This window comes from Branchiostoma belcheri, unplaced genomic scaffold (genome assembly GCF_001625305.1).
Source record: "Branchiostoma belcheri isolate BF01 breed outbred unplaced genomic scaffold, Haploidv18h27 scaffold30, whole genome shotgun sequence".
NCBI classification, from domain to species: Eukaryota; Metazoa; Chordata; class Leptocardii; order Amphioxiformes; family Branchiostomatidae; genus Branchiostoma; species Branchiostoma belcheri.
Window position 1 is genome coordinate 2,298,361 of NW_017803910.1, and position 26,386 is coordinate 2,324,746.

The window sequence follows — 26,386 nt, forward strand, 5'->3', positions numbered from 1 at the left end:
TCACAAACTTGGGGTACTGGGAAGGAGAGTTTTTACATAAAACGCATGCGCATTAATGTGGCCATCTTGTTCCCGGTTTGTCATCTACCCGTGTAAAAATCGTGAAATTTTGTGATGTTTTGAGGATTTGTTACGTCAGAAACCTTTATTATTACGTCTGTACGAAGGAAGAGGGATGTTTTCCGTCAGCGGGCTTCAGCCTCAGGTAAGCAAGCTCGGAATATCGTCGTTTTATATCGTTTTCTAAGCAAGGAACCTTGCATAATAGCAAGTGAAATTATGATTATTTTTGAGGAACCCACTTTTGTAACCACGAAAAATCATTGCATAATCTGAGCAATATTCGCAAAATGCCGATTCAGTATTCAACGTAAGGTAGATATTGTTGAAACACATTGTCTTCAGACTAGAAATTTCCTTCTGATGTGACCTGAACGACTTGAAAAGTGTATTTCCCAAGTTATGTACAAACGTTACATGAGGGTCTGCATGCCCTTTTTCGTTAACCGTTATGGGCTGTTTTAATTTACCGTTAATCGTTGCCGACCCGCTCTAATTCAACGTTAAGCGTTATCAGTATATTCATCGTGAAGCGTTATTGGTCGTTTTAATTCAACGTAAAACGTTATTTGTCATCCTAAATTCAGCGTTAAGCGTTAATGAAAAATTCTTCGTCACACCTAATTTTGCCTTTCAAAGTGCAGGAAAATGCGTCATTAAACGTTTAAAAATACAAAATTTCGCGGGGGAGAGTGCCCCCGGACCCCCCTACATTGCTCGCGCCTTTAGCGCTCGACTCGCGCTTCTGCGCTCGGTCCCCTTCGGCTCTAGCCAGCACCAGTTTTCCGTCAAATACCGGAAGTTTGCGGAGAGTTACAGAATTTTTTTTACGAATCCGTCAACCTTGACAGACAAGATTAACAAAATGAGTAAAAATATGAAAACATCAGAAGGACCGACAAACACTCTCAACACCATAATTTGCCTCTCAAAATGCGGGAAATTGCGTTTTTGAAGGCTTAAAAATTCTAAATTTCCCGGGGGAGCATCCCCCTGGACCCCCCTAGACTAGCGCCTTCGGCGCTCCCTCTCAAAATCCATCGGTAAAACTGGGCGGACGGAAAAAAGTCCAGCTGGGTAGAGCCCTGGCCAACGTCGACTCGGACTCCCCTTTATTTGTGGACGCACTCGGGGGCCAGGGCAGGTGGGGAACACAGGGAACACATACCTTTGATGCGTGCTTCATTACATGTAAGGTATACGTAATTTTGTCAGTGATCACCTTTTCTCAGAAAGCGAGATACCAAATCCAGTGCAGCTCGAAAAAAAGCCTGTCAATTTACCGTTAAGCGTTATCGGCCCTGCCGAATTTACCGTTAAGCGTTATCGGCCCTGCCGAATTTACCGTTAAGCGTTATCGGCCCTGCCGAATTTATCGTTAACCGTTGCCAGGACCCCCCCATGCAGACCCTCTTACATGTATCTGCCTTGGACGTCCTTGCTAGCTGGAGTTGACATCATTTTATACACGTGCGCACATAGGTCAAACCATCAGAAACTGAAAATAGTTTTCCTTGCCTTGCCATACTGTGAATCGAAGACTTTGTTTTCTCAACAGACTACCGATTTGACGCATCAAATTATATGGTTAGGTAATATGCAAATGATGTTGATAATAAATTGTACTACTGATCTTACAAACATGTAGGATTATAGGTATTGTGGACAACAAAATACATAACATGGTTTCATGGTATATCAACAGGCATTTTAGGATGTGATCTTGTATTATTTTGTTACTCAATTCATGATTATCATCGAATGATAAAGAAATGGAATCAACCAAAGTACAAGTATTTATTTTCCTCCAGCTGATTGCACCCCTGTCTCAGGTGGTGAATGTCTTCAACTCTCTGAAGAGTTCGGCAACCTGTCATACGTCGGCATGGCAACGACTCCAACAGAAGAAATGTCAGGAACACAGCGAGTTCACGGTGTCGGATGCGAGCGTAAGTACTCACAACATCGCAACTTGTGTTGGTCATCGGATTTCATGTATATTAATATCACATATTTCACTTGACAAGTTGTTATGTTTACTGAAGGAAAACATTGTTTTTGCTACATTTCCTCTTCTTCTTCTCCAAACCAAATCAATGACCTGAACCAGACTGTCTGTTACCATGGTAACTAGTGTTGGGTTACATCATGTTGCAATTTTATAGCACGAGGGATTTAGACTCCTGCCTGACCATGTATATGTAATGTGTTTGAGTAAGACTTAACAGAGCAGACCATATGCGAAGGTAATCATTATGCATTTGCTTTGCAAATGTTACCTTTCTAATTGAAATTCTTTTGCCACCCTATAAAATGTAGTATAATACATTGGATGCCTTTAAGACACAGACAAAATGGTTCATAACTTATGTTATGACCCTTTCTCCTTCACAGGTGTCTCAGATATTGAAGGAGCTCGGTTTATCGGGGATTCCGCCCTCTGTCATCACCCAGGAGGTCAATAACCTCTTACCCACAGCCCTCGCACCTCTGTTGGACAGAAAACCCAGCCACTGGCAAACCAGCTATGTTTCAGCAGAGTCCTTTTTTGAAAATAAGCATGGTGAGTAAGCAGTAAGCACTGACTTGAAATTAAGAAGGATATGATTTTGTGATATGTTTTCGCTTCAGTGTGTATTTGGTTTTGTATGTCCTTATTTGAGTGCTGTTGAATATGTTTTCTAGGCATGCCTCCCCGGTTGTTCGAGAGTTATACCAGAAGAAATATGTCCAGCCTGCTGCCAGCTCACATCAGTATTCAACCTAGTCTGCCCATCTCCCCAGGTAAGCTATGATCTGTGTGATTTAAAGTGGTCCATGTAGGATTTGGACACTTTTTGAAGTCAATTATCTTGAATAAAGAGATTCTTTTTACACAACCAAGACTTTTATTCAGCCGACGTTTCGGTGACTGTCTGTCTCCTTCCTCAGGGCAATTTTGACTGGATCACATTGCTTTGCCACTTATTGTATTCTTTGTCCGTGTCTTTGCAACATGCAATGTTTTGATAAGCCTTCATCATCCCCTTGACAGTTTTACAGCAGAGACGTGGCTTCAAAACTCGAGCTCAGCGCAGCAAACTCAAAATGGAGGAAGAGGAAGCAACCGGGGTTCTGTCTGGCATGAAGGTACTGTTTTTTTTTACTCTGGGTTTGGAAGTATTGTTTTGGGTGGCTTACTGGTGAGTTTGTATGTTTCATGTCTCAGTGGCAGTGGTTGCATGGAGGGTTGGATGTGGCTTTGACAATTGATGATTATGTATATCGAAGGAAAACATATTGTTTTTGCTCTATTTCCTCTTCCGTTCCAAACACAAAAGGTCATTGACCTGAACCAGATGTTTGTCACCAAGGTAACTAGTGTCGGGTTACATCATGTTCCAATTTTGTAGCAGGAGGGATTTAGACTCCAGTCTGACCATATATATTTAATAGTTAAGTCATGGTTGAAATTTTTCGTTCATTAGTCATTACGGAAGACATGTTTCTGCTAGCATAACATCACTCTTTTATGTTGTCTTTTTTCCCACTAGTCGACCCTTGCTAAAGATAAGCCCATTGACGTGAACAAGATTGTGAAGGAACACAACATTAAGGAGGGAAACCGAGAGGCCTTCAAGTTTGGTTTTGCCGATGGCTACCTGATGGCACAGGCACAGTCACTCAAAGGTTAGTCTCTGGCAACTCGTTGTTAAAAGTTATAATTCTTGAGGAGGGGGAGTAATAACTTTCAGAAAGTAAGTTTTGACCAATGCATCATCTGACTTATAAAACCAGCTGTTTTTTTTTTTACTTTTGTACTGGTCTAATTTTCCCTTTGTTAAGTATACCCAGAAATGTACATAGTTTTTACTGGTTCAAAAAGAATTTGTGTGACTGAATTTCATGAAATTTTGTCATGTTAAGCACATTTATGATGATCATGATGCCAGTGTGAAGATGTCTCATGTCACTTTAAGTCCCAATGAAACCCAGTCAAATTCCTAAAACTGTCCTACAGGAATTGATGTGAACAAACTTGCAGCCAGTCGTGTGAAGGGAGGTGGAGACCAAGACGCCTTCAAGAGGGGGTTTGAGGAAGGTTTTCTGATGTCAAAGGAACATGTCCCAAAGACAACAAGTAAGACTTTAGATGCTTCAAGTATCTATTGTAAGATTTCTTAGTCCTCAATATGTAACTTGCTTTGACATGGCTTGTTTTGTACTTGATCATTTATGTTCTTGTACAATGTAGTGTAAGTTGGTACATAAACCTCACATGGTGATACATAAATATCAGTCCAAACTGCCCAAGACAACTCAAGGGACTGATAAAATTTGGTCTATAATGTGTGGACACTATATAGACATGATTCTTAATGGCAAAATGTGATCCCATAGGCCAAGTGGTCCTTATGTCACTGTACTGAAAACTTACAATGCTAACGTTGCTGATGATTAACCTATGTTTCTCTCCAGCGTGGACCTCATACTTCATGCGAGCCCTGGGCAGTACCCTGGTCTTCACCATCATCTTCATCATCCTCATCAACCTGTTGGCCATGAGTTTCACCTCTGAGATGAGAGGTGGGACCTCTTCTCTGTCAGGTTAGCCGAGGACATGGTGTTCTGTGGTGGTTGTGTCTATCTATACCTCCTCTGGCTTCTCTTTCCATCCTTCCATTTTCCTCCAGCCCCTTTTCCTTGTATACCTTCTTCTTTTCAACTCATCTAGACTTTTTTTCTTGATTGGTATTATCCATCCTTCCCTACCTTACAAGTTATTTCATATTACCAACATTTCCTTTTCGAGTTGTTTTTATCATTTCATTTTCACTAATCTGTTGCATATATGGTCTGGAAACATTGTTATCCCCCTTAGTGTTTGATATTAATTATCAAGCCCGGCCCTTGGATTTTCCACCTCTTCAACTTTTCTTACTCTCTCCTGTGTGCTGTAAAATGTGTACACTGTAAAAAAAATCCTGGTGAGAACCCTGCATTCCTCTTGCACCAACAGGCCGGCTGCGTTTTTCTGGCATGGACACGTCGGTACAGGCAGTAAAGGACAACAACGTGACGTTTGACGACGTGAAGGGGTGCCAGGAGGCGAAGGAGGAGCTACAGGAGGTGGTGAAGTTCCTGAGAGACCCAGACAGATTCACCAACCTGGGAGGAAAACTACCAAAGGGTTAGTTAGTGTGTACATCTGTGGAAGAACTTTGAAATGTCTGTGAGGCCTAGGAAAATTAATGTTGTGTTTCTGATTTCAGTCCAGGGTCGGTACGTAGGGATTTTCTTCATGTTTTTTTTTTAGATTTCAGCTGAAGTGATCCAACAAGCTAAGTTTAGAAATGTACAACTGAAATGTATCAGGACCACGGCTTTTTCTTGGACCAGTCCATTTGTTTGCTTGTGAATACACTGTATTTCTGAAAATGCGTGAACTGAAGTTTGAGAGGGTTAAATAGTATTCAAAATATGTTGTAATATATATTTTATAAATTGCTTTTACTATGTACATGCAAATAAATATCATAAAATTACAAATCAAAATCATATACTAAATAATTTATTCATAACATTAAACGTTATGTATTACCTTACTTTCCCCCAGGTGTGTTGCTGGTTGGCCCCCCTGGCACAGGTAAGACCCTGCTAGCGCGCGCCGTGGCAGGGGAGGCAGATGTACCGTTCTTCTACGCCAGCGGGTCAGAGTTCGACGAGATGTTTGTGGGAGTGGGAGCCAGCAGAGTACGCAATCTGTTCGGTGAGATTTGACTTTCCTCACAATTTTATCTTCATCCAACATATCTGTGATAATAAGATTACCTGCACCAGTGCAGGTATGCATAAAACACTATTTCTAGCCTGGGTTCTGGAAAACTTTGTGATCCTGACTGTGAACTCTTTCAATCTGTGTTAGCTATATCTCAAAAATGTTTTTAAAAGTAGCACCTATCAACAAGCTGCTAGGCATAGGGGCCCAAACTCATGTCCCTTCTTCCCGAGCACAAGAGCTATCTACCATCCAAAACTTTGTGACCCTGACTGTGAACTGTTGCCCTTCAGCTGCGGCTAAGAAGAACGCGCCATGTGTGGTGTTCCTGGATGAGTTGGACTCGGTGGGGGGGAAGCGAGTGGACTCTCCCGTCCACCCCTACTCCAGAATGACCATCAACCAGTTGCTGGCCGAGATGGACGGCTTCAAGCAGAATGAGGGGGTCATCGTCATGGGAGCTACCAACTTTGTGGAAGTTCTGGACCCGTATGTACCTGTTACAACTTTGACATTATGTTAGAAGAGCCATATCTCAAACGTGTTTGAAAAATTGCACTTATCAAGTGGGCTAGGCAACCTAAACTAATGTCACTTCCTGAGTACAAGAGCTATCTACCATCCAAAATTTGTGAGCTTGGCATGTTCATATCATGAGATGGACTGTAGTACCATAACAAGCTGCAGTACCATAACAAGCCGCCAGGGGGCCCAAATTCTAATCATTTCTAGGTCTCATCAAGACCTACCTACCTACTAAATTTCATGACAATCCATCCATACCTTGTGTTTATTTACTTACTAGCTAATGTATTTTGAAGCAAGTTTTAGACTTAGAGTCTGGATTATTTTTCCAGGGCACTGACACGTCCAGGCAGGTTTGACACCACCGTAACCGTGCCTCGGCCGGATGTCAAAGGTCGGCTGGAGATCCTTAAATTATACCTGGGCAAGGTGAAGGTGGACTCAGGTGAGGTCAATGTCCTATAGGTCAAGATTCATGGTCAGCATTGAGTAGAAACTTGTTTGAAATTTTATGTTTTGCACTTGTTCTAGGTTAGGATTTAAACTCCAAACCTCAAATAGCTAGTTACAGCAGCATATTGTCTTCAGAACATACTGTGCCTGCTAGAAACCCTTAATACATTGTGCATTGCACTTTGGCAGAATATCTCGTTTAAGGTGGTACATGTATTTGCGTATTTAAGGATGACATCCTGTCTATAGTTTTCAAATATTGTGTCAGAAAAGATATCATCTGCTACAGGCAAAATTCTGATGCAACATTGACCAAACATCTGACAAAAAACGTGAAAAATCTGGGTTTCGAGTTACTAACTAAGACCGTCTTTCCTGTGCTGTACAGATGTGGATGGGGACATCCTGGCACGAGGCACGGTGGGTTTTACCGGGGCGGACCTGGAGAACATGGTGAACCAGGCAGCTCTGCACGCTGCGTCGGTCGGGCATCAGTTTGTCACCATGGCTGACCTGGAGTTCGCCAAGGACAAGATCCTCATGGGTAAGACACAGCTGCAAACACGTGGGCTGTTTCTTAGTATTTACATGTACTCCTCAGGGCTCAAAATACCACATGTATGTAGTAATCTAACGGTAAAATAGGAGATGTGCAAGTATTCCTGGTACACATTGTATATTCAAGTGTAGGTGTATGTGAATTTTTATTTGCTGCATTGACTGTTACCATCAATGAAGTATAAAAGAAATAATGGCAATGGTTTCCAACCAGCTTTCAGTATGATCCATACTTACTAAATTCTGAGTGGTGCAGGTAAAATGTGTCTGGTGCAGATAATTTTCAATGTTTTGTTATTCAGCATTGTATGAAATAGCACTGTTGACACCCCCCAGGTCCTGAGAGACGGAGTGCACAGATCGATGATAAGAATAAGAAGATCACAGCGTACCACGAGGGAGGCCACGCGCTGGTGGCTTACTACACCAAAGATGCCACACCCATCAACAAGGCTACTATCATGCCCAGGGGGCCAACTTTGGGACATGTAAGATAGTTCTTATTGTTAACCTTTGCAGAAAGAAAACATTGTTTTTGCTCTGTTTCTTCTTCATCTTCCTTTACAAAGAAATAAGATCCAATTACTTGGACCAGATGGCTGTCACCATGGTAACTGGATGGTAACACCTATGGTGTTGGATTACATTATGTAGCAAGTTGCAGGACAGGCTGGTTGCCATATACAAGTATATGAATGTGAGTAAGGATAACCAGAGCAGTATTTTTTTTGGCTAGACCATGTGAACTCCTCCCCATACCTCAATACAGCCCTTGGGCCTCTCAAGCACTACAATAGGGGCTAGTCCACTGGTTATTTCAATGAAATGATATAAGACGTACATGGATCTATATTTGTTCAGGTTTCCCTCCTGCCTGAGAAGGACCAGTGGAACGAGACCAAAGCCCAGCTACTGGCCCAGATGGACATCTGTATGGGGGGCAGGGTGGCCGAGGAAATCATCTTTGGACCTGATAATATCACTACAGGTGTGTACATGTGTGTGTGTGTTTGTATACGAGTGTGTGTGTTTGTATATATGTTTGTGTGTGTGTGTTTGTGTATATATGTATTTGTATGTCAATGTGTATACGAAAGAGGAAACAGTTGTATCATTGGACAACCTAAAATTGTAATAGTTACATCTTATAAGTGGACATTTTTGTCAGATTGAAGTGACCAAAAGTTGAAAACAGCCATATGTGACGAAGTAGGCAAAGCTGAAAGCTCCTTGATCCATATCTCTGATGTATAGGTGAAGCAACATGAGTTAAGCCTTTTATCGAAATGTTCTTGTCTTATGCATAGGCATATACATGTATGTTTCATACCTCATTTAAACAACATTTACAGAGGTGTCAGAGTTCTGTCACGAATTGCTAGGGTGGCTTGACATATTGACATATCCCGTGTGTTTTTAGGTGCATCCAGTGACTTTGAGCAGGCAACCAAGATTGCAAGAATGATGGTGACAAGATTTGGCATGAGTGAGAAGGTACAGCTTTCTCTTGTGTTTTCACGCATAGTGAAAAGATGTGAAAATAAAGTTTCACTTTCCATATGTAGAAAGTTCACATGAAATCTAGTTTACTAATTCAAGCCTTAGCCACTGAAGAAGCCACATTGGCCAAGCCAGTATGAGTGACAGGCAGAATAAAGGTTCCAATGTCTTACTAAGGAATGATTTCATTGTACTCATTTACAGATTCAGATTGAAGAGCTTGTGGCAGTGTTGTATGTTGTAGACTGATGTGTTGTTGCTTGTTGCAGGTTGGAGTGATGGTGTCCAGCGAAAGTGGTCAGAGTCCGGAAATGAAGGCCATGATCGAGACTGAAGTCAGAAGCATGTTGAAGGTACGTGTATGTCTGCAGGTCATATAACGGGCTGTTGTGTTGGATGAAAGATACATGTTGGCTGCTGTTCTGGAGTAGGTAGAGTGTGTTTTGCAGTCAAATTTCATGCATATTTAACTGAAATTGAATGTGATTTGTATAGAAAGGTAGTACGGCCTAAATCTGGTGAGGCTGTTTCCAAACTTTGGTCAGCTGGTGGTCAGAGGAAGGTTCTGAATGTGTGACAGGACTGTCTAAACAAATTCAGATGCTATTGTTTCCTGTAGCTGACTTTGTAGTGTTCTCATGTTGACAGGAGTCGTACAAACGTGCAGAGAATCTGCTGAAAACCCACGCCCGGGAGCACAAGATGCTGGCCGAGGCACTGCTGAGATACGAGACGCTCACCGCAGATGAGATCCGAGAAGTCTTGGACGGGAAGCAGCTGGAAAACAGATGATCAACAAAGGCTGTCCCCACCCGTTTCTGGTTTGGACTGTTCCAATGGGGAGATCCTGTGGAAAGGATCACGACATTATGAAGATAACCTGTCCCACCTGTACCCAAGGTGGACTAGTCCAGTATCAGACTTATTTGGGCAAAATTAGCAGGAAGCAATCATCTAGGGGTGGTACCGATAGGATAGATTGCTCTTGTGATGGCAGGCAATTCCCCAACTGTCCTGTCCTTGTAAAGAAAAGTGCTCTTTTGCCATTAGTACACTTGAAGCTTTCCTCTTTTGTAAGTTTTTATTTCAGGGACTTTCTTCACTGCATGTAACCTCAATGTTAGTTGCTATCTTATTGACATTAAAAGTGGGATGATGATTATAAATTCCATGTTAGAGTCCATCTTTGTGGAATGTAGTTGTGGCCAAAACCTTTGTCTGGCTAGCATCCATATTGTAACCCTTAGATGAACTTCACTCTAGACTTTTCCCTTTTCCTTTGCTTGGCTTTTGCTCTTAAGTTAAAGCATGCATCTTTGTGATATTTTAGTAAACAAAAGTGCACAATAGTCATAAGTTGGGAACAGTCTTGGATGTAATATTCCAGTATTACTAGGAAACTACATGAGTCCCAGTATAATTTAGAAGTAACCTTGTAAATACACGTGTATCTGTGAAGACAAGAAAGCAGAATAATATCATAAGTATGAATACAACAAATTGCACATGATATATATGTATATATATCATAAATGGTCACATTCTACTTAAGTTAACATACTTCAGACAATAGTGATATGAAAATGTGTTGATATGCCAAAAAATCTCTTGTTGCAAACATGTAGATCAATGGAGTGATCTTATACATGTGTTGAGGATAGAGCCAGGTGGACAGTAATTCATGTATCTTTCCCAATGGAAAAGCTGGATTATGAAGGGTAAAAAAAGTGCTCCATTGTATTTCTGTGTCTTGATCACATTGCAATAAACATGGTATCTAATATAAGAAGTTGTTCAACGGCCTTTGTTTTGTACATTTGTACAGTTAAGTACAAGCTGCGTAAGACCGGACTGTAAGGTTTGAACCATTCACACCAAGAAGGACCCCTGCTCTTTTCGATAAGTGCGGTGGGGTCTTTAACATGCGTGGGGTGTGGCTCTCCCAAACACGGGACTTCCATTTAACGTCCTATCCAAGGGACGTCCCTAACCAAAGCTACAATGTAGGTACTCATTTACACCTGAGTGAAGTGAGGAAAGTCGTGCAAAGTGTGTTTCCCAAGGGCATCACCTCTTGGGTCTGAGCCAAACACTACCACATGACCCCATGTTCAAAGGCCTTTGTTGCTACATGTACAACAATAGAAATTGATACAACAGCTTGCATGCACTAGATCATTTATTATCAAAGCCATAAAATACAATGTTATCAAGCAGACCTTGCCTGCCACTATTCTGCATTGCTTTTACCTTGCTACTACATTATTCTGCAACTATATGACAATGGATGTTTGATAAACACTCCTGAACAGAAAAGGCATGAAATTACAAATTAAAATTGTTGTCACTCAAATCTTCAAATTTCAGTGAACATCTTTGCACATCTTCGCCCACAATCGTTGACTGTTTAAAAGACATTAGCTAGCATTTATTGTACATGTTGGAAGTATAAAAGTACAAAATTGCATACTGGACAAAATGTCATATTTCATCTTTAAAATTCCCAGTAAATGTAAGCATAATATTGGATTCATTGGATCCAAAATCATCAAATCAGTACTTGAAACTCTGTGCCCTTGTAACACCTCAGATTACAGTACTGACATAAAAATATGATTAATTCCTGATGATAATATTGCTATCTAGGCTCCCTCTTTTCTAAATAGCCATGAAAAATCATGTAAGAAATCTAGGATGGAGTCAGTTTCAAGGTTGGATCTGCTATGACCATAATCCCCAGTATGGAAGACACCACCCCACAAAACCCCACCCACCCATCAGAAACCTCGATCAGTTTCAACCTGGTCATTTGAACCACGATATCACAAACATTCTTCGACGTATCGATACACAACGGCAGGTTTTCCACCAGGATTCTTCTCAACGCTTCCTGTCTCACTTTGGCCTCCAGTCGCAGTTCGTTATGAACTGTTCCGTTAGGATAGTTCAGCTGTTGGTGTTTTATCTGTAGGGCCTTCTGTATGCCGTATAGATCACGTAGTAGACTGAGGAGAGTGCTGAGGAACCAGAATCTCAGAGAGAGCCAGTTCCACATGTCCACGTCGGTCTGTATCACCCCGGCGCGGCCCAGCCATACCAGATGGTCGAACAGGAGGAAGACGGAACGATTCGCGTGACTAGCGGTCAGTAAGACCCGCAGAAGCTCGTCCTGGAGTTTGGACGCCCGCCGTGCCGCCTCCAACGAGTCCAGACTCTTACCAAACCTCATCACTGCAGCCGAAAACAGTTTCATCAGCAGGTTGGTAGAACATAGGAAGTTGGCATATTCTAAATTACACAATCAGTAACGTCTCATACCTTCCTAACACCACCTACATCAGCTAGCCTGTGTTTACACAAGCTCTCAGCCAAGGGTTAATGGGCCCACCAGCCAGTAAAGCAATTTAGTCAGGCCAAGGTCAGGCTACTAGATCAGCTACATAAAGCAGTGAGAAGAAGTACTCAAGTCAGAAGCTCTGAGGAAGGTGTCAGAGCATCGAAACATAAGCAATGTCAGAGTCATTACTGGTTGTGTAAAAGAAAATTCTCATACGATGGACATAAGAAAGTTGGACAAGATTGCCCCTTTTTGGGCTCAAAACAGCAGGGGTCTTTCCTGTCGTGTGAAACAAACAAATACAAGCACACATTGAAGTGACCGTGAAGGGAAGGGTGGCATAACCGAAACTGGTATTGGTGCAAGGATTCTTACATTTCCTTGTCATGCTGACTTGAGACTCCAGTTTTTTCATCTTGGTCACAACGTCAGTGTTGGTCCTGCCAAAAACTGCACGTAGGAAGATACTGCCATACTGCACAGTCCTGAAAGTAGAAAAAGGGTTGCTTGAATATTTTGTACATGTACTACTATTTAAGTCAGTCAAGGGATGCCCTAGGCTTTTAAAATGTATAACGTTGTATTCATTTATCTTGTTGTTCTTATTGGATGATGCTACTTTTAAATATTACTAAGTGTAATATTCATATCATAAATATAATCATCAGCTTTTTGTTGGTACTTTTCTGCAAAATGAAGTCCTGAATACATCATGAACCTGATACAGTACAACTATACAATGCTTTATTTGCTTTTGACCAATTGAATGTTATATATTACGATGTAGGCCTATAGGCATTGTGTAGCTGATAACAAATCAAGAATAAACAAATAAGTTCTTCAATAAACCACTCAGCACAGGTTTTTTTTTCCATTTTTTGCTAGCCATGAATATAAGGTCATATTTGCTTATGATAATGTTGCAAACAAGTAACCAGACACCACTGACCCAGTCATTGGCCAATCAAATGGCTCCCTTTTGTGACATTCCGGTCACTGACCCCTTAACAGGTCAGAGACTAGACAAGTGTAATCCAATCTGCCTAAAACAATACCTAATTCTAAAATGCCTTCATTTATCAAAATTTCATCGAAAACCTCTCTAGATATTATAGGGTTAAGAGATGCGATTTCGAAAAACACAGTAAACATGCCATTTAGTAATACATGAAAAGGCAGCGAAATATTCAAGTCATGTATAAAGAGGTCACCCCATCAAGATCAATGTGTACAGCCTAGAATCAAAATTATGAGGTATTTGGTCGTAGGAGGGCACTAGTGACTGGTCCATTTAGAATAGCCCAGAAAATTCTAGGTTGCTCGTATATCCAAAAGACAAAGGGCTAAATAGGTTTGATACACAAAAAAAGTCTAACCTTAAATGACCGCCCCTCCCCCTTTAATACGTACCTGAAGAGCTTGTCTCGCCCTTTGGTCTGTGCCGTGAAGTTGATAAACGCTTCCATAATGTCGCTGTGTCGGTCTTACCGCGTAAGTCGGTCGTTATAAAGTCGCACGACTGTGCCCCGGTACTTGAGACGACCGTGACACCAGCACGGCACGTTTGTGGCCGCGTGGGCCGGCAAGAACACGATTTAAAACCCGCGTGTCCAAAATCTGAAGTAGGGCGAGGGGTCAAAGGTCAATGACACGGAGGACGTTAAACCCGCTTTAAGGTACATGTTCTTACGGCTAAGAAATGTGAAAGTTGTTTGACAGCCTTACGTCATCACTCATGCAAACAACGCCAGGAATATATGGACATAAACCATAGTATGATAGAGGAATAAGCTTCGTCATGCAATCGTATATGTATGTATGCAATCGATATATTCAATTCATTAATGCAAGCTATCATCGTGTCTAAATACGTTTCAAATCTATAATTTCTTGTTATGATTTGCACTTGTAACTTACTTTATCTCTATTGTATTAAATTTGTATTCAATTGATCTGTGGTATAGTTTCTTGCTCCTTTGTTCTGTTATTGTATGTCTTTTGATGACTAGAGAAATGTTATGTAAAACATTGACCTCGCGTCTATTGAAGTGCATCTATCTGTTCAAATATGATACGAGGGATGAACCCTAAATAATTACATAGAGTTAAAAATAACCATATGTTGTTTCTTACAGCAAGGGCATCATCCATAAATTGTTTGATTAGCTCTCATAGAACTTCTGAAGAACACAAAGTACGCGATTGGTATACATCCTTTAAATAGCCTCTATCAGGCTTTGGGAAGTGGCTAGAAAGAGTATAAATTGGCCCAATAGTTTGCCACTCCCAAATTTCTACTCTTCTTTCCAGCCACTTCCCTAAGCCTGATAGAGGCTAATACAACCTGGCAGGTTAACGTTTGGCACCCACGTGATCACAACAGGTGTCAACAGCACAGGTGAACTCTGACCTCACGGTATGCGTCACACTCACACGGCAGGCATTGGGGCGTGTCCGGTCGACCTTAAGAGCGTACAACGTCCCAAACAGACGCCACTGCCACGGCCACCACACCTCGCAGCACCGTCTTAAGGTAGACAACACCCTGGACACCTGTGTACACGGGTCTAACAAGTACACAGAAACATATAGATCACGTTTTACGAAGTCGTACGTACAGTTTTACTTAAGTTTTGTTGTTCTCGTTCGTCTCTTGTTTACCTGTATAACTGTGGTTGGCTTGCCAAGATGGCTGCCAACTTGACCTCAGTAAACTTGGCTTATACCTGTTTGCCACCTGACAAGACAGGGCGAATTCGAACATATATAAGCTCAGTTACCAGTGGCAAATGCAAATATGTAATCCAGAATCGCGCATGTTTTTAGGTCTATATCTGAATGGGTGAGGGTCAGGTTCAGATACGTTTATTAGGATATTCTCTGCGTATCCAAGAACGTAGATTTGCCCTTGGCAAGGTTCTGGATACGCGGGGACTATCCCGAGAATTGTTCTGGACAAAGCATGGTTCTGGATACAACATGAAATGTTGGAATAAAAATCTAACAAAAATCTTTCCGTGGCAGTTTTCAGATTTGAGGGTTGTTCAACACAAACCACCATGCCTGACACCGCGCTGCGGTGCTTTGACATCACCTTTGAGAACAACATGGACGTGTTCCAGGCCGGCCAGATCGTCAAGGGACAGGTCCAGATAGAGCTAAGTGAGGACATGAAGATGAGAAGTACGTATTAAGTAGTCTAACGGTATATAGTAGTACGCATTAATATGTGTAGTGTGATATCTCTGTTACTTTTGTATGGTGAAATGTCTCTGTCACCTGTACTTAGCTAAGTAATAAAGGTCTGTCATTCATTCAATCGACATTCATCCACTCATTAAAGCAAATAAAGGCATAGATTTTGGGGCACTAAGTTAGATAACAAGTATAATTACTAATTTACTATCATATATGTACAAGATCTCTTCTCTGTTTTGAAAATATTTGCAAAATTAGCATTTTTTTTTCAATTATATCATAGTTCTTAGATTGCATAATATGCATGAACAATATTTCTTTTGTTAAGTGCGCATATTTCTGTTCTGATTCTGTTCTAAAAATGACATGGACGCCAATGAAACTGAGATAGTAAATTATGACAGAAGCAAATCTTTTGACAGAAATTGGGGAGGGGGTATGGCCCTTCCCATAACTGATATCTTGTGTCCTGTGACAGTGGTAGAAGCCGGTATCCAAGTCGTGATGAAGGGCGAGGCGTCGTGCAAATGGCTGGACAGCGTGTCCAAGAACGAAACCGTCACCTTCGTGTCCAGGGAAATCTACTTCCAGAACGCGCAGATCCTCTGGGCTCCGAGTGAGTGTCTCTTTAGTTGGTGTTCTGTGGCGTCGTGTGGTGTAGTGGTACATCACTGGACTACGAAGCGGGGAGACCCGGGTTCGATTCCGAACATGCGCCCCGACGTTGTACCCTTGGGAAAGGTACTTTACACGACTTTCCTCACTTTACTCAGGTGAAAATGAGTACCTAGCTTTGGCTAGGGACGTCCCTCGGATAGGACGTAAAATGGAGGTCCCGTGTTTGGGAGAGTCACACCCCACGCACGTTAAAGAACCCACCGCACTTATCGAAAAGAGTAGGGGACCTTCCCGGTGTGAGTGGTTCAAACCTTACAGTCCGGTCTCGGGGTTGACATCTTTGAAAAGGTGGTAGTCACCTGTTATGTCAATCCTTCCACAAACGTGGTAAATCTTCATAAATAAGTATTTGTGGGCATTTCTGCCGTATTCACTGATTCATTTTGACTGTAGGTACTGGATGTGATTTTCACACAAGTAAAGGGGCAAAATTCGTAGATTTGTCGAGAAATCCGTGCTTATAGCATTGTTTAATGTACGTATTAGGCGTATGCACAGTGGTGGGTGCTGTCCCTGGTACTGAACCACCGCTAACGTCTCAACGTGTGCATCCACTTTTGGGGCATACTTCTGCGTTCTGGCGTGGTCACCATAATATTCGATCGTCAAACTGGGCTTATTTTATGATTGAATGTCACTGTTTTTGTTCGAAATTACTTGTCTACAAGAGCCGACGTTTCGATGACCGTCTGTCATCTTTATCGAGGCTATAATGACTGTGCACTGAACGTTGGCTTTTGTAAACAAATAGATGCGGATAAAGAACTTTTCTACATTAACACTTTTGTGGCTGACGTTCGGATGTTTTTAGGCCAGGAAAAGACCAACTACAACCCCGTGCTACCGGCGGGGAAACACACGTTCCCGTTCCAGTACCAACTCCCTGGCTCCGGGCTGCCGACATCGTTTGAAACTACCTTCGGGCGCGTGCGCTACTCTGCCGAGGCCATCATAGACCAGCCTCGCGGGACGCCCGACAAGAAATTCAAGAGAATTTTCACCGTGCTGGACACGTATGATCTTAACCAGGACCCGAACGCAACGGTAAGGGATAGACTAGCCTTTACCAAGCCTTCCTAAGGGGTTAGGGATAGTAAGATTCGGGTTGTGTGCCAAAGAAAAACAACAGTTACGGCAAGCAACTGGATGCTAGTATTTGATCTTGAAATCTCTTCAGTGTCACAGATTTTGTAGCTCTACCTCGAGCCCTTTCTTTGATTCTTTCTCCTTCACCATTTCAAAACCCTTTAATAAGTTTAAAGAAACACTCCATCCACAGACACCATCGATCGCCAAGGGCTCAAAGACGCTCGGCATGTTGATGTTTACGTCCGACCCGATTGAGGTGAACGTCCAAACGGACCGGGGTGCGTACTGTCCGGGAGAAGTCATCAGACTCGGCGGGACTATAAACAACGGCAGCGGGACAGACATCCGACACACAACCGTGCAGCTCATACAGGTTAGACAGCATTAATCTCGTGTCTCCAAGCAGGTTCTGTGGGGCAACGGGAGTCTATATTCGCCGCCTGTAAGCATTGACCGCCCCACAGTGGATACAGGCGGCCAATATAGACTCCCGTTGTACCACAGAAAATGCTTGGAGATTAAGACAGGATCTTGTTTTGAGCTTGATAAACATCCCCTCACTTGTTCTCTTCAAGTTATATATGTTTGCCTCCTTGAAAGATGGAGGTATTGTTTTTGGTATGCCGGTGCGTGTGTCTGTGAGGCCGCATGGTCCTTATGCACCTTATGCCAGGTTGTAATGGTAAAGGCTGGGTTTAGTCTGTCCTAGAGGGAGAAAGTATGAGATCTCCGAATTGTTGTTTTCTGTACGCTTTCTACAGTACAGGGCATTCTCATATCCACAGTTCCAATGCATCCACAGTTGCAATGTATCCTCGAAACCTAAAGCACTTTCCGGCCGAATACACCAGATCTAAAAATCTCTGATTTCGTGTTTACGTGGTTAAATATTCAGTTCATTCTGTACAATTCCTCGTAGGTAATTGATGTTTCAATAACCCTGCTTCATTAATTACAGACGGCTACGTGTATTGCCACCGGCCAGCGCTGGGGGGCGGGCAACGAGACTAGGACAAAGACCGAGAGCAAAACGCTAAACGAAGTGAAGACCATGGCAGGCTGCAAAGCCAAGGGTACGGCCGACCTGAGTGCTGCTGGGATAGCTCTTCCCATTCCGGCCGTCCCTCCCTCCGTGAGACGATACTGCGGCATCGTAGGTGTTGAGTACACGGTTAAGGTAAGAGAAAGATTAACTAGAAAGGTAACATTTGCTAAGCAAATGCATAATGTTTACCTTCGCATATGGTTTGCTCTGTTAATTCTTACTCAAACACATTCATACATTTTATATACTAGTACTAGTATATGGTCAGACAGTCTAAATCCATCCTGCTATAAAATTGCAACATGATGTAACCCAACACTAGTTACCATGGTGACAGACGTCTGGTTCAGGATTTCCTTTTTTTTATGTTGTCCAATATATTTCTTTCTTTGCAGTTTATCGTGAACATCCCAGGGTTGCACAAGAACCTGGAAGTGTACCTGCCCATCACTATCGGTGTTATCCCGCTCAGGAGTTACTATCCAACCGCCCCTTCATTTCCCTCAGCGCCGGTAGAAGAGCCGCCGCAGTACGCAGAAGGACCACGTAAGTAGCTATAGACTCTGACAAGTAACGTCAGGTAGGTTGAGTGATATTTAAAGTACATTCTAACAGTTCATTTGTACAAAGAAAGCATCAAAGTGTGCTAATTAAGGGTCAATGACCCGCCTCGATGTGTTTATGGTGTGATAAGGCCTTTCCGTTGCTACAACCCAGGAGGTTAAAAATCTAGATTTAAAACCTCTTGGCTATAATCACCTAATAAAAATACCGAAAGACGGAGTCCACCCCTCTGCATAATATTAATGGTACGGCCAAGGGGTCAATTATCTAAAAACAAGGACCACTCATGATGACTATTCAGTTTTCACATTTTCCATGACGTTACGGCATTATAACCAAAATGGTGAACATCAGATTGGTCGACGTCATTTGGCTACATAACATTTGTTTCTTTTATCTCGTTCGTTTCTAGCTCCTCCTTACTATGCGGTCGCGACACCTTCGAAGATCGAGAAAGACCAGGAAGACAAGGGCACGGACTGCATGGGCCCCAAGGAGTTCGCCCCCAAGTACGCCTACTACGACTGGCATGGGAAGCAACCTTAACTGCTGTTCTAACCTAAACTTTGAAATCACATTGTGCCTTCCTTTTACAACGTTTAAAAGCGACTACCATTTGCATCATACCCGAATTTTTTTCAGGTACCTAGCATTGTGAAAGAGCGCAAGTTAAGAGTATAGTATGCTGTACGCGACTCTTGCTACAATTTTTACAGATTCATTTAAACGTGGTCTTAATATGTACAAATGTATATCAATTGTTGATACATGAGTATTTTATGTATTTATGCATCAATATATAATTAGTTTGATGTATAAATGTACAAGTATCGAATTGACAATATTCTTACTATAAATTCCTATATTCTAATGAGGATATGCATTCATCAATAAAAGTGTGCCGATTGGAAATATGTGGGTTAAGCAAAAGGTGCCAAACCAGTGTAGCATACAACACAACAATGCATTTTGCAAACGTAGTTAGTGTAATAAGATAGTTCTGTAATTTCCTCCTCATTAAAGTGTTAATTGTCATTTTACAATGTCTTTTTGTATCTTTTTGTGTCTAATATCAGTGCCACGTTGTTGCGAAAACCGTGTGCACGCGCCTTTAAACTGACCTGGGATAAAAGGGTCTAAGGGCAACGTCCTGTAGGCCGTTAATGTGGATTACGAAACACCTAACACATGACCCTTAAGTCATTAGCTTTAACTGTACTCATGTCATCCGACAACAAAGAAGGGAGACACCACGACCTTTCATTGCCGTCATTGCGTAACTAGCTATCCAAGCAGATGTTGGGTTGAAAGGCCGAGTCGTTTTCTGACGTTCTGGCTTCTCTGATAGTTGGGGTGTGTGACTCTCAGAGAACGTTTCGATCTTTTTCAAAGTTTCTTTCTTCTGTGCTGAAAACAGAGACAAAAATTATCAACGTTTGAGAAGAAAAGACAGGTCATTTTTCGTGATGAAAACATCGATTAATTGAATACAAATTACAACTAGAGTTCCACGATCTCATACCTTCGCCAAATGATGTTAGCCTTTATGAATAAGAAATATACTAATCACCCTGATTATGCAAAGAGGATCCTCAATTGCATGAATTATATCAGTCTGTTGATCATATTCTCCACCAAAAGACAGTCTTATCTTAACAAAGAATGCCATTTTCTCATAAATTATGCAAATGTGGTCCTTATTTGAATAAGTTATGTTTAATTATGTTCACCTTCACTTAACTTTCAAACACCCCGAGTATGAAATTCCAGGCAGTTACCACTATGCAATTATAACATTTTCTCATTAATTATGCAAATTAAGTCTTCATTTGCATAATCGATAATTGCCTGTGTTTCTCTCGTTCTTAATAACATATATTACAAGCTTGAACTTCCTATCATGGAATGCAGCTGATTTATAGAATTTCCTCATTAATTATGCAAATTACATCAATATTTGTATAATTGTAATATCATTATGTCAAGCATCACTTAAGCTACCTACATACCAAAAATCACGATGATCCATCAATCGGTTCTTGAGTTATCCTCTTTTAAACATTTGTCCTTTAAATCCCCCTGCAGTTCTAGAGCAAGCAACTAGGGGACTCATACTCATGTCACTTCATCCCCAGCACAAGAGCTATCTACCATCTAAATTTCGTCACCCTAGCCTGTCTGGATCATGAGATATCAAAACCAGAAGTTCTGCTGCAGTACCATGACAAGCCGCCAGGTGGCCCAAAATCCAATCATTTTGAGGTCTCATCAAGACCTACCCACCTACCAAATATCAAGTCAGTCCATTAAAGCCTTCTCAAGTTATCGTGTTGACAGACACACACACACACACACACACACATACACGAACGCCTCTGAAAACATAACCTTCTTGGCGAAGGTAATTATCATAACGTTTCAACCTCTTGGAAAATCCCCAAAGGCTCGAGTGCGGCACGCGATACAACAGGTGCCTCTGAATCACTGGTGACCTTTGAACTTCCGTGAGTCAGAGATTCCACAGTACATGTAGCAGTGGGGCGTGTCGAGTGCTTAAAAAGGGGCGGCCTCACAAGTTAACGAGTCAGTTACGGACAGGAGATCAGGTGAGTGACAACATAACATAAGGATTGTAAGGGTTAACCTTGTAGCATGTTAACCGATTGCATTTGTTTACATTTAAGGTTTGTATGTAGACCCAGTGCGGTTTCTTACGTAACCTTAACGTGCCGTGACGCTAACGGTAAACCCTGTAGCAAGTCTGCCTCGATTGTTGGCCTACACAACTTGATGATGTTTGCCTGCAAAATTACACCGACGTCTATCGTGCTTATAATGTATGTCGTGTAAATATGGGAAATATGCTGAGCAAAAACAGATGTACTTGACAGATAGTGAATCTAAGAATGAAGAGAATGGCAAACTACGCAGGAATTGTACACCTTAAATCCCTTAAATCCTTAATACTTATGGTAGACCCCAGTGTGGTAGACCCCTGTCTCGCATTTGCGTATTTAGTACGGTACCTCTAGACTAGATCATGGGGCCTTTACTCGACAGAGTCGTCATAGTTGGGTTGCTTTAAGGCAGCCAGCAAAATACGCCCGATTCAAGAGTCGCCACGGCTACAGGAGCTTGGATACGGTAAACACACAGACGGCCAACAGGGCACTTCCGGACGCTTTTAACAAAACAGACCGACAGGCCGCTAAAAAGAACGAATGTCAAAACTGCTAGCTGCATTATTTTCCAACAGGAAGAACGTACACTCGGGTCTGGGAAGTGTATGCGAAATATAGAGCTTGTGTATAGCTAGATTTGTTTTGCCTTTTCACTAAGATCTTTTTGTGTACCTTTAAGTGAATTATTAGCCATTGCCAACATGTCTGACATTAGTTGGGTAACTCGCTCCTCGGTGAAGAAGGAATCAGATTGCAAGCGTGACCATGACGTAAAATAGAGTGCATCGTGTAACATTCCTAATAGCTGTGTGAAATTTTCCCACAATGTAGATTCTAGATTTAAACGTTCGACCACCAGAAGCCACCATGCCGGCTCTCAACTCCTTCTACATCACGTTCGAGAAGAACATGGACGTGTATCAAGCTGGGCAAATAGTCCGGGGGACTGTAGAACTGGAACTCAACGAAGACATGAAGATGAGAGGTAAGTGCTGAAAGTACAGTTCGACTTTCGATTGACTCAACGACGTACTTACGCCCTTGTTATGAATGGTACCATTGGTAATGACTTTATTAGATTTTCCTTGTATTAACTTAGAAATCGAGTCAAAAGGCGTTCTGAGGATCTCATAGCCATCCTCAACGTCGTTGAAATCATCCCGTCTTTCATAGGACTCCCAGGAAAGACTTGGTGATTTCAGCGACAAGAAAGGTGATATGGGGTGACTTGCACTGATATCTTACCTCACAAAGAAATGCCCCTTCAGGCTTTGCAATTACCGAAATCATGGCAACATCTACATATGTTTTCAATGCTATGCAATCTTAAGGGACCATAAAGCGTAAAGAAAAACGATTCACTCTGTCTGGTTGGTACCTGTAGGTATAAAACTCCTGATGAAAGGCTCCGCCCGATGCCGCTGGGTCGTGTCCACCGGGAAGACAACGATTGTGTACACCGGCAGGGAAGTCTACTTCGAGAACACCGTCACCCTGTGGGGGCCAGGTAACACTCCCTCTCTCAGGCCTGCATCAAAAGGAACCTTTTCTGCTTAATTTTGTTTCTCTCCGTATACTCAGTCAGCCTGGGTGCCATCCTCCGTAGCCAGCGACATTAGGGAGCCTGTGGAAACTACGGAGGATGGCACCCAGGCTAATAGTCAGTCACTCACTACATGGCTGAGAGGTCCCCTTTGTAATGTGACGATCTACTTAGGCCCTGTTAGCTTCCACTATGCCTTCCTACGGCGGTACGGATAGTAGAATTCGACAAGAAAGGGAAGAAGAATTATTTGGCTGAATTTTATTGCTTACGTTGTCAGTCTAGTGAAGACTAGTAGCGTCTACTCGAAATGAACCGTCTTCTCGCCCTCTCTCCAGGTCAGGCAGAGTCCGGAGAGACCCCGGTACTGTCGATGGGCAAACATACCTACCCCTTCGAGTACCAACTCCCCAGCACAGGGCTGCCCACCTCGTTTGAGAGCTGTTACGGGTACGTGCGTTACTACGCCGAGGCCATCATAGACAGACCGTGGAAGTTCGACAAGAAGACCAAGAGAGCCTTCACTGTGCTGGACATGTATGATCTCAACGAGGACCCGAACGCTATGGTAAGGTTTAATGGCGCACATACATTAGAAAAGGGTAGATACAAGCAATTGTCTGTTAACGACAGAATATGTAATAATGTACAGAAATGCAGTGGAGGATGAAATGCACTTTATTTGTCCTCATTATAGCACCGAAAGAGATAAGATATTTGAAATGGTCACCAACACGTTCCCCAGCTTTATTCACCTTCCCAGCCGGCCTAATACAAAAATGCATTTCTATTAACACCTCCCAATTCATACATCTCGCAACATGTCGACCATTTCATACTCCACTGCAGACAGAAATCAAACCCAACAATAACTAAGTAGCTTTAGCATTACTTATAATTATCATTTTTACTGTTTATTTGTTATCATATTCTTGCAATAAGCCATCGGGCTTGAATTTGCAATAAACTTTCTTTCTTTCTTTCTATATTCAATATGACAGACACCATCGACTGTCCAAGACTCCAAAACGCTTGGATTCTGGCCTTTTGCCTCCGCGCCTATCGAAGTGCAGGTGCAGACGGACCGGGGTGCGTACTGCCCCGGAGAGACCGTCAGACTGAGCGGGACGATCAAGAACGGCAGCGGCACCGAGATCAAGGAGACAACCGTTCAACTCAGACAGGTGCGTATGCACGTTTGTACACTTCTCAGGCTGAGAACAACGGTACTGCAACATCATTGACGTCGAGTACAAGGTCAAGGTAAGCAAGGATAGATGCGGGCCTATGTCCTAGAGGAATATTTGCACCAAACATTACGAACCTGCCTGTACGAACTCAGACAGGTTCGTACGCACGTTTGTACACTTCTCGGGCTGGAAAATATCACACTGTTCTCAGGCTGAGAACAGCGTGATATTTCCGAAAATAATTTCGCATGTTTGGTAAAGCATCTTTTCACACAGCCGGCATACGTATCGACTCTCACCTGCTTACGTTTCGGCTACATATAGCGGCGAGAAGCAGAGCTACAGTCAGAAGCTCTGAGGAAGGTGTCCGATACCAAGATATATTTATTTTAGAGATTAAATTGATGTATTTTTATTACGCACATTGCCATTCTTACATTACAATTCAATGTGTTTCCGAAGACTTTTGGCCCATTCCTTTTTAGCTACTTATTTAAAACGTTTAAGCAAATTTGGTATGTACTTTGTGTTACAGAAGGCGACATGCGTTGCCACCTCTCCGCACAGAGACAGGAGGCGGCAGAGGAAGACGCTGTGTGAGATGAAAGCCCTGGGCTGCAGGGCGAACGACGCGGCTGACCTGAGCGGCATAGCTCTTCCCATCCCCGCCATCCCTCCCTCCTCTCAACGGTACTGCAACATCATTGATGTTGAGTACAAGGTCAAGGTAAGAAAGGACAGATGCGGGGCTATGCCGTAGACGAAAATCCGCACCAAACGTTAGACAGTTTAAGTAAGGAGAAATAGCAGATTTCAAACCTCCAAGAAGTATTTTGAGGCTTTGTGATTTTATTGTTTCTGACTTACTTTCAGTGGGCTTAGTACAGAACCCTTGCAGTTGAGAGCTATGATGTGTGTACATATGTGGGTATATATCCGAAGTAAAATCCTAGCTAAATGCATGTCATAGACATTGATATGTACATGTGGGGGCAAGGAGGTTAAAAATCATGTATTTAATGTCCTTGGTAGGGGTTATGGAAAAGGCTGACATGCTCGACAGCCCAGCTAGCCAGGCCAGGCCAGGTACCCAGCCTTTTCCGTAATCCCGAAGAAATGTAATCACGTAGTAGGATGATCCCAAACGTTTTTATTCTTTGTTCGCAGTTTATCGTGAACATCCCGGGGCTACACAAGAACCTTGAGCTGGAGATGCCCATCACCATCGGATCCATCCCACTGAGGAGTTATTACCCACAAGCCCCTTCTTTCCCCTTACATCCGGTCGAACAGCCGCCGCCTTCCCATGAGTCCCTGTACCCTGACCTCGGTTTCGCTCAGTGGACCTACCAGACAGCCACTGACCCAAGCGCACCACGTATGTACTAAACTGGTTATCTCATAGTCTCCACCTGACTCCTTTGCAGGCTGAATAAATACTAGAAAAGCTATACAGGCTAGCTAACTCCTCTGGCCAAATATATACCAGTACCCATTTTTAGACCGAATTCAACTTTTTATTCAGCCTCCAAGTAGAGGTTTAGGCTTGAACACCTAAAAATACTTGTTTGGGCTGGCATTAAAAAATTCCATTACAAAAAAGAAAGCCTGATATTATAAATACCCAACACACCTAAAAATAAGCCAAAGCCTAAACCTCTGCTTGGAGAGTACTCAGCTCGCGCTTGGAATTTTATGATATTTGATAGTATCTATTTAGGATGATTCATACATAAAGCTTCAATATGTGTTTTAACGAGTTGATCTGTTACAGCTCCACCATACTTTGCGGTGTCTACGGAAGGACCTGTGGCACTGGCAGAAGAAAAGGAGGACAAGTATACCATGGGACCCACAGAGTATGCACCGAAGTACGCCTACTATGACTGGAGCAAGCACGCTTAGGACTCACGTCATGACTGAAGCAATCTTATACATGTATTAAGTGCCTTGTACATTTTAGTGTTATCTTTATGCCAGTAATATTGCATATTTCCAGTACTTCTCACAAACAGTAGAATACTAGTAGTTAGGCCAAAGAATTTTGTCACTTCTGTGATTTTGTCAAAAATATGTTTTGTCAAGAATAACTTTTGTTCTTGTTTGTTTTTTTGTTTGTTTTAATAGTTTTTTCATCCCAAAAAGTTACCGTTTTTTAGTAGTAGTTACACTTACAGGCATATACATTGTAGTTTGCCTTTGGTCCG

At 42.4% G+C, this 26,386-nt stretch overlaps 4 protein-coding genes across 5 annotated transcripts; 3 read left to right on the forward strand and 1 right to left on the reverse strand.

The window, feature by feature from the left end:
* Nucleotides 1-27: 27 nt before the first annotated feature.
* LOC109474164 (ATP-dependent zinc metalloprotease YME1L1-like) lies at nucleotides 28-10,005 on the forward strand. Of its 2 annotated transcripts, none has more exons than XM_019774412.1 (17): nucleotides 28-205; nucleotides 1,872-2,009; nucleotides 2,455-2,623; nucleotides 2,746-2,844; nucleotides 3,095-3,189; nucleotides 3,594-3,729; nucleotides 4,061-4,180; nucleotides 4,519-4,647; nucleotides 5,060-5,230; nucleotides 5,657-5,809; nucleotides 6,112-6,307; nucleotides 6,676-6,788; nucleotides 7,185-7,340; nucleotides 7,691-7,842; nucleotides 8,216-8,342; nucleotides 8,775-8,848; nucleotides 9,124-10,005. In XM_019774412.1, the coding sequence occupies exons 1-17, from the start codon at nucleotides 176-178 to the stop codon at nucleotides 9,232-9,234; spliced, it is 2,169 nt and encodes a 722-aa protein (XP_019629971.1). In that variant the 5' UTR covers nucleotides 28-175; the 3' UTR covers nucleotides 9,235-10,005. The 2 variants fall into 2 exon arrangements, with proteins under 2 accessions (XP_019629971.1, XP_019629972.1); XM_019774413.1 differs by having other exon boundaries at nucleotides 4,519-4,626.
* Nucleotides 10,006-11,050: 1,045 nt separating this feature from the next.
* LOC109474195 (peroxisomal membrane protein 11B-like) lies at nucleotides 11,051-13,840 on the reverse strand. Its single transcript, XM_019774449.1, has 3 exons — nucleotides 13,602-13,840; nucleotides 12,567-12,676; nucleotides 11,051-12,085 (listed from the first exon to the last, which is right to left on the reverse strand). The coding sequence occupies exons 1-3, from the start codon at nucleotides 13,655-13,657 to the stop codon at nucleotides 11,544-11,546; spliced, it is 708 nt and encodes a 235-aa protein (XP_019630008.1). The 5' UTR covers nucleotides 13,658-13,840; the 3' UTR covers nucleotides 11,051-11,543.
* A 785-nt stretch (nucleotides 13,841-14,625) lies between these two features.
* LOC109474182 (arrestin domain-containing protein 4-like) lies at nucleotides 14,626-19,793 on the forward strand. The gene is made up of 8 exons (XM_019774434.1): nucleotides 14,626-14,724; nucleotides 15,216-15,374; nucleotides 15,868-16,005; nucleotides 16,879-17,111; nucleotides 17,347-17,529; nucleotides 18,115-18,333; nucleotides 18,597-18,747; nucleotides 19,178-19,793. Exons 2-8 carry the CDS (start codon nucleotides 15,251-15,253, stop codon nucleotides 19,309-19,311), a joined length of 1,182 nt encoding a protein of 393 aa, XP_019629993.1. The 5' UTR covers nucleotides 14,626-14,724; nucleotides 15,216-15,250; the 3' UTR covers nucleotides 19,312-19,793.
* Nucleotides 19,794-21,237: 1,444 nt separating this feature from the next.
* Nucleotides 21,238-26,145, forward strand: LOC109474181 (arrestin domain-containing protein 3-like). Its single transcript, XM_019774433.1, has 8 exons — nucleotides 21,238-21,371; nucleotides 22,278-22,431; nucleotides 22,831-22,953; nucleotides 23,328-23,557; nucleotides 23,991-24,173; nucleotides 24,715-24,906; nucleotides 25,347-25,557; nucleotides 25,954-26,145. Exons 2-8 carry the CDS (start codon nucleotides 22,314-22,316, stop codon nucleotides 26,082-26,084), a joined length of 1,188 nt encoding a protein of 395 aa, XP_019629992.1. The 5' UTR covers nucleotides 21,238-21,371; nucleotides 22,278-22,313; the 3' UTR covers nucleotides 26,085-26,145.
* Nucleotides 26,146-26,386: the final 241 nt, after the last annotated feature.

Excerpts from the sequence above, each read along its gene's own strand:
- LOC109474164 (XM_019774412.1), top strand. The coding sequence starts at position 176 with ATGTTTTCCGTCAGCGGGCTTCAGCCTCAG. Across the intron at positions 5,810-6,111 it reads CAGAGTACGCAATCTGTTCG|CTGCGGCTAAGAAGAACGCG; the intron begins GTGAGATTTGAC and ends GTTGCCCTTCAG. Across the intron at positions 8,849-9,123 it reads GATTTGGCATGAGTGAGAAG|GTTGGAGTGATGGTGTCCAG; the intron begins GTACAGCTTTCT and ends TGCTTGTTGCAG.
- LOC109474195 (XM_019774449.1), bottom strand. The coding sequence starts at position 13,657 with ATGGAAGCGTTTATCAACTTCACGGCACAGACCAAAGGGCGAGACAAG. Across the intron at positions 12,677-13,601 it reads GGGCGAGACAAGCTCTTCAG|GACTGTGCAGTATGGCAGTA; the intron begins GTACGTATTAAA and ends TTCTACTTTCAG. Across the intron at positions 12,086-12,566 it reads AGTCAGCATGACAAGGAAAT|TGATGAGGTTTGGTAAGAGT; the intron begins GTAAGAATCCTT and ends TTTCGGCTGCAG.
- LOC109474182 (XM_019774434.1), top strand. The coding sequence starts at position 15,251 with ATGCCTGACACCGCGCTGCGGTGCTTTGACATCACCTTTGAGAACAAC. Across the intron at positions 15,375-15,867 it reads TGAGGACATGAAGATGAGAA|TGGTAGAAGCCGGTATCCAA; the intron begins GTACGTATTAAG and ends GTCCTGTGACAG. Across the intron at positions 18,334-18,596 it reads GTGTTGAGTACACGGTTAAG|TTTATCGTGAACATCCCAGG; the intron begins GTAAGAGAAAGA and ends CTTTCTTTGCAG.
- LOC109474181 (XM_019774433.1), top strand. The coding sequence starts at position 22,314 with ATGCCGGCTCTCAACTCCTTCTACATCACGTTCGAGAAGAACATGGAC. Across the intron at positions 22,432-22,830 it reads CGAAGACATGAAGATGAGAG|GTATAAAACTCCTGATGAAA; the intron begins GTAAGTGCTGAA and ends TGGTACCTGTAG. Across the intron at positions 25,558-25,953 it reads CACTGACCCAAGCGCACCAC|CTCCACCATACTTTGCGGTG; the intron begins GTATGTACTAAA and ends GATCTGTTACAG.